We start from the raw sequence: 10,733 nt of genomic DNA, 5'->3' as shown, positions 1-10,733 counted from the left end.
ACCCCTGTAACTTTCATGTGCTTGATGAATAGTGTGTTGCGCCCTTACCTGGACAAATTTGTAGTGGTTTTTGTTGATGACATTTTGGTCTATTCAAAGACCAAGGAACATGAAGAGCATTTGGCTGCAGTACTACAATTGCTAAGAGAACATAAGCTTTATGCAAAGCTTAGTAAATGTGATTTCTTCCAATCACAGATCCATTACTTAGGACACATTGTCTCAAAAGAGGGAGTAGCAGTTGATCCAGAGAAGGTTAAGGCCATCATGGAGTGGCCAACCCCTAAGAATGTGGCTGAAGTTAGGTCCTTCATGGGACTGGCAGGCTATTACAGGAGGTTCATTAAGAACTTCTCCAAGATTGGCCACCCAATTATTGCATTGCAAAGGAAAGGAAATATGTTTGAAAGGACAGTTGAATGTGCAACAAGCTTCGATCAGCTAAAGCAATTGTTAATTAATGCACTAATGCTAAGAATAGCAGATCCTAAAAAGGAATTTGTTGTATGCATAGATGCCTGCAAGGAGGGACTTGTCGAATCTTGATGCAGGGAGGCCAAGTGGTTTGTTACGAATCTCAAAAGTTAAATGAGCATGAGCAGAACTATGTAACTCGTGATTTGGAATTGGTTGCCATCATCCATGCATTGAAAATGTGGCAACACTACCTCCTCGACAGAAAATTTACTCTAATAATTGATCATGGAGGGCTGAAATATTTGTTTGATCAGCCTAAATTAAATGCAAAACAAGTTAGATGGCTAGCCATGCTCAGTGAATTTGATTTTGAGATAAAATACATTAAAGGCAAAGAAAATAGAGTGGTTGATGCACTCAACGGAAGAGTGCAAATAAACCATATAGCATCTATAAGTTCTTATGGAACTGATCTTAAAGATTGGATCAAAAAAGTAGGAGAACAAGATGAAAAATATCAGCAGTTAAAGAAGAAGTTGCAGCAAGAGTTTAAGGGTGATTAGGCAAGGAATATTGCCTCTCAAAATGTGGGTTGATTAGATTCAAGAATAGAATTTATGTGCCAAATGAGGGCAATCTAAAGAAGCTGATATTGAAGGAGTTTCATGCAAATCCATATTCGGGTCATCCAAGTTATCAAAAGACTCTTACAGCCATCAAGAAATTTTACTATTGGCCCAACTTGAAAAGGGAGGTGGTTGATTTCATCTCCAAATGCATAGAATGCCAATAGGTGAAAGTTGAGTGCAAGCACCCAGCTAGTCTATTGCAGCATATACCCATTTCGGAATGGAAGTGGGAAGTGATTTCCATGGACTTTATTATAGGGCTGCCAAAGACTTCTAAACAACATGATGCAATCATGGTAGTGGTTGACAAGTTTAGCAAAGTGGCTCACTTCATAAAAATTTAGTAAGTGAGGTAGCTCAAATTTTCATAAAGGAGATTGTGAGATTGCATGGAGTTCCCAAGAGGATTATCTCAGAAAGAGATGCTAAGTTCACTTCAAATTCTGGAAAGAGCTATTTACAGGACTAAGAACTGAGCTAGCATTTAGCACAGCTTACCATCCATAGACTGATGGGAAAACATAACTAACAGAATTCTTAAGGACATGCTAAGAATGTATGTAATGCACCAGCCAAGGAAGTGGGAAGAATATCTTCCACTTGTAGAATTTTCATATAACAATGGGTATCAGGAATCACTGAAAATGAACCCATTTGAAGCACTTTATGGGAGGAGTTGCAATACTCCTATCAACTGGAAATATCTAGTGAATAGGGTCCGTATTGGGCCTGATATGTTGAAAAGCATGGAACCGAAAATGCAAACCATCAGAAGGAATTTAAAAGTGGCACGGGACAGGCAAAAGAGCTATGTGGACCATCATAGATTACACAAAGAGTTTCAAGTTGGGGAACATGATTTCCTACGAGTTATACCCAAGAAGAGCTCCTTAAGATTTCGGTCATGTGCCAAGTTAGCACCAGGATTTTGTGGGCCATTTGAAGTGCTTGAAAGGATAGGGCCAACAGCCTATAAGCTGGCCTTGCCTCCATCAATAAGAGTTCATGATGTCTTTCATGTTTCATTGCTTAAAAGATATGTGCAGGATGTTAATCATGTAATTGAATGATTTGTGTTACAGGTAGAACCAAATGGAGAGTTCCAACTGAAACCTCTATGCATCCTGGATCCAAGAGAGCTCACACTCTGGAATCAAGCAATAGAGTGAATCATAGTGCAATGGAGGCACTTTGGGCCCAAGGAAGCCACGTGGGAAATGGTTGACCAGATGCGGGCAACATATCCTTTTTTATTTGTTAAGTAAAGCAAATGTAAATACATTGTAAATGTTATACAGAGTTGTATGTATAAAGCTCCATATCAGTTGTGCTTGGTTTTTAAGCATGTGTTGTTTGCATATGGATATTGAACATGTATTAACAGTTTCCCAGCGCGGGGCTAGAATCATTAATACTAGAAAATAGGACTTTGAAAGGAAATGGTGAATACCCTCTTCAATCATGTGACCAAGCACTTAAACAGGAGAAATTTGGGCCATCGAAGGGTAAATGTTTATGGCCGTTGGATAACCCCGAAACCTTTTTCCCCAGAGGTTTCAAGGGGAGCTCCAAGGAAAACTCCTGTGATTTTATTCCCATGGTGACTTGGAAAGTGGGGCCAGTTGAACGCTTACAACACAGAGTGACAAATGGAAACCCATATTCCCTTTTACAACGTGATTTATGCAAATTGTGTGATGTCAAGTATAATGGAACCCACAGTTACGTGGCACATGACATGGAGGGCGTGACAAAGGATGACGTCACCCCGGCGTTTAGGACCGATGATGTCACCTTGGATCCCAAACCTCGAAAATTTTGGACGGAGGACATGGTAGAACTCCCAAGATTTAGGTCTCAGGGTGACTTGTCACATGGGCCCGTTCAGTGGGGACAAGCATCGCGTGGCATATGTGCTTTTACATACAAGTCAAGGGGGTGGCTAAGCTTGTCGCAAGTTGTATGTTGCCCCATAGCCCAGGAAGGTTGTCCCTGGAAGCTTCAACGGGGAACAATATCAAAACCCGTTGGGATTTTATTCTCACGGTAACGTGGCCATGGAGGGTCTGTTAATGCTCAAACTAGTAGGGATCTTAGGAGGAGATCCTATAGAGCAACTACTAGGTCAAGGGCAACAATGGAGCGATAGCCCACTGTCACCTCAACTAAGGCTCCCTGCTCTTTACAGAGTTTCGCTGATGGGAGGAGACCCATATAAAGGAAATAATTGGATGAATAGATCAATAAGATGATGAGGAGTGATTCTTAAGGCCTATTCACAAGAGAGACTCAATTATATGGCTTTCTTGCTCAGGAAGCAAGGTGATATGCTCTCTAGGAAGGGCTAAGAGGATTCTTGAGGCTAGGGTTTGGGAGTATATCTTGTAAAGATGATTCCTAGGCCTAGAAATCCTTATGGAGAATTGGTCTTTATGTGATCTTTGTGGAATTGGAGTTGTAAGGTTGTGGGACCACAAAAGACCAAGTGGACCCAAAATTAGGTCAAGGATATGGAGTTGATCAACCAAGGAGGGGCTTGACCTAATTATGGAAGAGAAGAGGATCAAAGGACAACTTTTCTTTTGAGGATTGAATGCAATGATCCTAATGAGGACACTAGCCAAGGGAAACCTAGGGCAAGAAATGGTCCTCGAGCTAGGGCTTGCTATATCTCAAGATCCCACCATCAAAATTTCTTGAAATTTGGAGGGCCTCTAGAGAAAACCCTAGCGCAGTTATGGACAAGAGATCGAAGTTTTTTTATGGCTACAATGGGAGAAAAATGATGCCCTAGGTGCCCTATGGTGGCTAGGCCTAGAAAGAGAGAGAGGAGGCAAGAAAGATAAGCATTTAGGTGACCACCAGTGGATGGATTAGTGCCTTGCCTTTGGGAGAGATGGAGTCAAGGAGAATTTATTGTTTGGAAAGGATTTACCCAATCAAGGAGGCCTTCAAGCAACTTCGCATGGCATTAGGGCATGAGAGCAGCTACTTAAGGTCTTTATACTTCGATATGCAATAATCGATGACTTATCAAGATGTATTTAGCAAAAATAATCTCTAGGAACATTCACCCATTCATACATGGCCCATGCAATGATGCAACACTACAAAAGATGAAAATTTCCACAATTTCACATAGAAAAGCAGTAAATTTCAAACTTATATAGCGAAAATCCCAGCAACATTCATGTAACAAAGTAAATAACAAGAATAAGCATGAAAAATATTACTTACATGTACAAATGAGTATATCCAATCATCAAATTATGCCAATAATGAAGCTCCAAGACAAGAGAAATAGATCCAAACATCAAAATTCATCCATGCAATCCAAACTCCTCCTCCAAAAGGGAATGTGAAATTCTCACAAGAGCTAATAACCCAATCCAAGTGATGATAATGAAAATGAATCACCTCACTTGTATTTGTGCAATCACTAATGAGTTTTATTTGCCTAATTTGACCTAATTGAGCCCCAAATAATAAAATAATGTGCAATAATAATATCCCTTGGTGACAAGCCCACTAAGATAGCTCAATAACACAATAATAAGCCTCTCAAGAGGGTAGAATGATAAATAAAATGATCCTTTCGGCCTTTGAGGAGGACTAATGAAGTCCAAAGTGTGCCATGATGTGAGAATGGACCTCAAACATAGTGGACAAGGGGTGGGTTGGCCCCTTGTTTCCAAGCAAATCCCTATGGTGCCCCCAAGTGGGTGTGTTGGGTGCAAGGACATCCTCATGGGTCTCCAAGTGGATCAAAAATGCCTGTAAACCATCTGTAAGGGCCAGGATGATGTCATAAGCCCTCATCTAGACCCCAGAACATCTGCCAAGTGTATGGTGCAAGTGTGGAGCTGACTGGACATAGTGAACTAGGTGCATTATCCTCATCCAAAAGGTGGAACACGGCAATCAATGAGTGGTGTTGGGGATCCATGAAGTAGTCTCTGCTATGGTGAAAGCCCATGGCTCTCAAAGCTAACCCTACAAGTGTCAATGTGGCCCTCTAAAGGGTTAGGACCCGTATAGGGAGACCAAGCCCCAAATAGAGACCTACCTACAAGCTTGCATAAAATCCAATGCGTCCCCTTGCCCTCCAATACAACAAATCATTAGAATAATCAAGTAAAAGAGCTTACAAGTCATGGAATCAATGGGTCATTTCATGGTGGCATGCCCTTCCATAGTGGGCTTTGGCATGTACAAGTGTCTCCAAGCTCAATAAGGGGGTTAATTAAGGACCCTATTGGATGGTTTCAACTTTTAAAGGGGGTGGCATGTCCATGGTACACCCTTCAAGTGGTAGGTGGCAAATGATATAGTAGTGGAACGGAGTGGGATCGGGGGAATCATCCAAACCACATGTCATTGTATAGGGTTAGCTACAATAAGGGAAGCCCACACCTGGGTATATGAGTATAAGAGGGAGCAAATCGTGGTACATGCGTTACCCCCGCCTTTGTTTTTCCACCCTTCTTCATATGTCTTTTGCCTTTGATTGATTTTTCTTCATAATTGCTCGAGGCTCTAGGGGATGAGAGCATGTTGTGTAATATATAGTAGTGGATACCCCCTTAAGGTAGGGAAGTTCATCGCCCACAAGGGGTTGGGACAATCATGGGTTCCATAATGATGGAGGGGGCTCATCTAGGGTCCATAGGAACTAGGTGATGGCCATGGATAAGTGGTAGATCTCATGTTTGGTTTTTGCCTGCGTGCTAAATTTGTACATCCCGACCGTCTTTTGCATTTTGTCGTACATTTCTTGTTGAGAGTGGCCAAATTATGTTTTTTCTTTTATTTTAGTTGCATCAACCTTTGGGCATCGTTTCAGGCCCGACCCAAGGTGTGGACGAGGGGGGGAGGGGCTAACCCTATGTGGACCCAGTGGACACATGTGGACCTAGATGGGAAAAGAGATGAATGGGGCTAAAATGAGTGGAAGGGAGTGATGTATATGGTGTCGGGAAGCGGGACCATGCAACCAAAATTGGGATTTCCCATGTAGTGCCAACCCTAAAGCTAATGGCCAATAAAGGAGATCCCACGGGACTAGGATACAAGGCTAACCACGAAATCAGGCAGTGGAGACAAGAGTACAAACCTAGCCCACTCTTTCCGCCAAATCCCCCCACTAATCCATGCCCAAAAGTACCCATGACAAGTAAGGAAAATTAGTCAACTATACCAATGAAAGGCCATACCTTCGAGGTCGGGAGGCTCACCTTCAAATATACAATCATAACAAATGGGTGAGGGACCACATGGCTTGCCCAAGTGACAGAGATAATGGCAAATCGAGCTATCTGGTCACTGCAAGGGGTTGCTGGCTATTGGTTGAGGACCATCTAGGAGAAAATTTTCTCCTATATACACTACCCACAGGTGGTGGGTAACAAGGCCCACACCCGCTTACTTTGTCTAAATTGTATATGTGTTATAGGTTGGTTCGTGTGGACCATAGTAATGGGATTATACGTAACCTAGTATGAGCGGATTGGCAGCAACCACATGGTGATGACATGGAGCAGATCTTGGACCGCCACGTGGATGCCATGTAGGGACCACATGGGCACCACGTGGCAAGCTAAAGTGATGTGGCACTATCTTATAGGCTAGTTTTCAAATGGCCATATGTTTCGACCAAGGAGTTAGATGGAAGCAAATTTTATATCATTGGAAAGGTCTCGACGAGACAAATGCAACGATATTATCCATTTTAAGTTTTGAAGAAATCGTAAAAGCTAGAAAAATTTAGACCCCATTTCCATAACTAAACTTTGGAGGTTGGGTCAGCTTAGTAACTACCTCCTTCTACCCTTAGTCAGGGTTAGGGATAATAGGGAAGGTGTGTTACAGCAATCATCGCAAAGAATCCCGACCATTCCAAACGTTGGCCATTTTTGACAAATCATCTAATAACTCAGGGCGAAACAATGGAGGGGGCTTCATTCTTCATCTCTGAGATTCACATTCCTTCCAGGTCAAAATGGGCTTTGGCACAAGGTCCAACCAACATGGCTGAAATTCTAGCATGTAAAAACCTGCTTCTTTTTGCCTTAGCAAAAGGTTGCTCTCAAATCCAAGTCTATGGTGACTCCATGCTTATCACTAATTGGCTCAATAACACCCAAATATGAGAGAACATATTACTCTTACCTATAGTGGAGGAAGCAATCAGGCTTAAAAACTCTTTCAATTTTTTCTCATGCTCTCACATTTACAGGGAAAGGAACACAGAAGCAGACCGTCTCTCTAAAGAAGGTTTGTTGATGGATGAATATCCATCGGAGATCTCCGAACTTTGTGACGGTACTACCAGCTATACCATCTACCACATGCCATACAGGGATTTATTTACAGGGGCAGCAAGCACATAATCTCCTGCACCAAAACATTTTTGGTTTATTAACAGTTTTCTTGTGCTTTACTGTTTATTCAGTCACCTTTTTCTCGCTCTCTCTATACTGCTTGCGGCTGTCTCAAGATTTCTGTAACTCTGGTCAAAGCCTTTAAGGATGATACATGCATGTTTTTGTATATCAGGCCTGGTCTGGATACAGGCCCAAATCAGTCTCTCCCTTTTTGAATGCACAGCCAGCGTGCATTTACAGAATGTAATTACATCATTTTCAAAGATGAATGCAATTCCGGGTTTTTTCCTCTGGAAAAAGAAGGAAAAAAAGTAACCAATTAGGTATATAACAGACCATGTTATATAATAGCAAGTAGTAGTCCAGTAGAGTCTCTAGTTAGATACAGGAATAGATTTAAAATGATTGTGTTTGTATAGGGTGAATTATCTTGCCAAACCTTTAATATATACATAATAACATACTGTGAACAATTAATACCAAACAAATACGGATTTGTACAGGGTAATATTGAAAACATTATATTCGTCAAATAATTAAGTTATAAAAAAAAGCATGATCGTAGAGAGAAATGAGCAACAGTGCCAAAAATATGCATGGCTTTATTTCTATGTGGGATGTATAGACATTAAATCAGTCCATTTTAGCACATCGTCTTGCCGGCCATTGTATGAGACAATATCTTGCTGCTTCCTGTGCAATCAAAGTCCTAAAGAGCAAGACAACCTTTTTTGCTGCAATCTACAACATTTGGCCAAAACGGATGCACACCAAATGGACAACGACACCATTTTCTTAGGTGGTCGTGTTTACATAACTGACTGACTTATTGAAATGTAAACAAACAACTAGTACAGGATACAAGCCAGAACCCATTCTTAGGGAATAGGGCACAACAAATTATCAGAGCTTTGAAGGTGGTCTAGTCTTCTGTGAAGACTGACCTGACATAAACTTCTGCATTTTGACAAACATCTCCGGATCCATTCCTTCATAGTAGCTATGAGCCAGCTTCTGAGCATATAGATGCGACAACAAAAAGTAAGTGCATGAGGGATGATTCAGTGTAAAAATAGGTGTTTTTGCCTAGAGAGTGAACAAATTTAATGAAAGCAAGAAGAATGAAGACTTTAAACCTGCCATACCTTTTCCAGCTCAAGAGCATTCCCAAGTGCAAGTTTCATCCCATCATTGATAACTGCTTTATACCTCAAAACCATATCTTCGTGATTTCCAATAATGGATTCAGCAACACTCTCTGCAGTTTTCATGAGATCTGCTGGTGGAACAAGTCGGCTCACTAAGCCCCACTTCTCTGCACTTTGTGCATTTAATGGCATGGCAGTGAGAGAGACTTCCCTTGCTCGGTTCACTCCTATAATCCGAGGCAGTTTCTGAGAGAGACCCCAAGATGGAAATATTCCAAACCTAGAGACAAAAAATTGTGCCATTCAGGCAATTCCTCTAGCCAATCAGTAGGAAAAAATGGCATACAAAATAAGAAGGCCATGAGGGGATCTGAAAAGAGCAAATCAATTTATTTTGAGAAATATAAACTTATGGAAAGAGGTTATAAATGGTACTTGGCATGTGTATCAATGAACTTAGCCTCTGTGCTAGCAATTAAAATATCACATGCCAAAGCAATTTCAAAGCCAGCAGTGACAGCATATCCATTTATGGCCCCTATAATAGGCTTCCGACATTGTTCCATCTGATAGACAGGATCTGCATCCATATTCTTTACATCACCTTTAAAAACGTCTTGGGCAGCTGTCAAATCCTGTAAATCATGCATCCCATTTCAATCCATATGCTCAATATACATATATATATATATCCACAATCTGTAAAATCCAAGCCACAGAAGATGAAGAGCACATTTTCCTAGACTAACCGACCTCCGAACACATTAGAAACAAATAAACGAATATTTGTTGTTAGAAATCCCTCCAAGATATTTTGAACCCCTATAACCAAAATGAACCAGCAATTTTCATAACTGAAATGTTCAAATACACAAATAAAATCTATAATTTTCATAACTGAAATGTTCAAATACAGAAATAAAATCTTTAAAACTTATATTCGACTCTCAATTCTAATCCTAAGGAAAAAGATCATATGAACCAGAAGTGAAAAACATAGAACATGCGTATATTGATTGGGAACATCAAACATAAAACCCAATTGAACAAACTCAGAAATAGGAAAAGAAAAATACCACTCCTGAACAGAATGCTCTGCCAGCCCCTGTAATGATGATAACCTTGACAAAGGAATCCCCATTCAGAGATTTAAAAGCTTTTGCCAAATCACTAATCATGCTCTTTGTTAATGAATTCAGTGATTTGGGCCTGTTTATGGTTATGCAAGCTATCCCATTCTCTCTCTTTTTCACTAATATAAGATCTCCGGATCTTTGAGAATCCTCCATTGTTCCTGGCAAAATTTATCCGTAAGAATTCTTCAGTTAATGAATCCGCAAACAGAATGAGCACATCAACCCAATTTCTAAAACAAACTCATGAACATAAACTGAATCCCTGGCAAACAAATGTGCAACTAGTTATGGAGCCCGTGTATTGGAGTTGACGCATAATCCTAAAATATTGAGTCAAGAATGTGAAAAAACTTGAAAACCAGACAACAGGGAATCAAACTCCGGACCTGTTAAATAGAATATTGGACGAAACTCTGCAGTTTTTGCTCTTCTACAATATTGTATGAGCATGCGTGTCAGGGTACGGATCAGGTATATCGACTGAAAGTGAAGATCCGCTATGGTAAGGTACACCCAATGAAGCCTATTATATCAATGAATAGGAAAGCCACTGTCAAACAAATTATTTAATATTTATTCCTTTACTTTATTTTCCAGATAGAACTTAGTTTTAATTATTGAACTTTCAAAGGCATTAACTAGCTTTCACATGTGAACCGGGTTTAGCAATTTTAATTTAATTTACGTATATATTTAAATTAGAGTAAAAATAGTAAATATATATAGATATATATTTTTGTATATAAAGAAGGTGCTTTTTTTTTCTATTTATAATAATCAAAGAGATGAAATACATCGTGTGGTGGCTTCAACCTGCCCCAAAGGGAAACCAGTTGGCCATCTAAATTTGCTATATGCGTTCCAAAAATAAAATTTAACAAGTTTTTTCATCCTGGTTATATGCACTATACAACTGAAACTACTTAGTAAGCTACTAGTATACATAAAACGGTGAAAGTAAAAAGGTTCACTGAAGCATTTAATTATATTTAATTAAATTTAAATATAATTAAATTGAAA

The 10,733-nt window shown here is 40.0% G+C and overlaps 1 protein-coding gene across 1 annotated transcript; it reads right to left on the bottom strand.

The window, feature by feature from the left end:
• Positions 1-8,001: 8,001 nt before the first annotated feature.
• On the bottom strand, positions 8,002-10,253 carry ECHIA (enoyl-CoA hydratase/isomerase A). The gene is made up of 5 exons (XM_089402482.1): positions 10,100-10,253; positions 9,654-9,871; positions 9,013-9,212; positions 8,575-8,857; positions 8,002-8,443 (listed from the first exon to the last, which is right to left on the bottom strand). The coding sequence occupies exons 1-5, from the start codon at positions 10,161-10,163 to the stop codon at positions 8,333-8,335; spliced, it is 876 nt and encodes a 291-aa protein (XP_089258608.1). The 5' UTR covers positions 10,164-10,253; the 3' UTR covers positions 8,002-8,332.
• Positions 10,254-10,733: the final 480 nt, after the last annotated feature.

This window comes from Pinus tabuliformis, chromosome 2_1 (assembly GCF_031772625.1).
Source record: "Pinus tabuliformis cultivar Carrire ecotype Pingquan chromosome 2_1, CPIR1, whole genome shotgun sequence".
Lineage (NCBI taxonomy): Eukaryota > Viridiplantae > Streptophyta > Pinopsida > Pinales > Pinaceae > Pinus > Pinus tabuliformis.
This window is presented reverse-complemented; position numbering and strand designations above follow the sequence as displayed.

What these genes read in the sequence shown, in the direction of transcription:
- ECHIA (XM_089402482.1), bottom strand. Translation starts at nt 10,163, where the DNA reads ATGCTCATACAATATTGTAGAAGAGCAAAAACTGCAGAGTTTCGTCCA. An exon ending in GAGCATTCTGTTCAGGAGTG is followed by an intron (nt 9,213 to 9,653) that starts GTATTTTTCTTT and finishes CATGATTTACAG; the next exon opens with GATTTGACAGCTGCCCAAGA. An exon ending in TTCATTGATACACATGCCAA is followed by an intron (nt 8,858 to 9,012) that starts GTACCATTTATA and finishes TTTTGTCTCTAG; the next exon opens with GTTTGGAATATTTCCATCTT.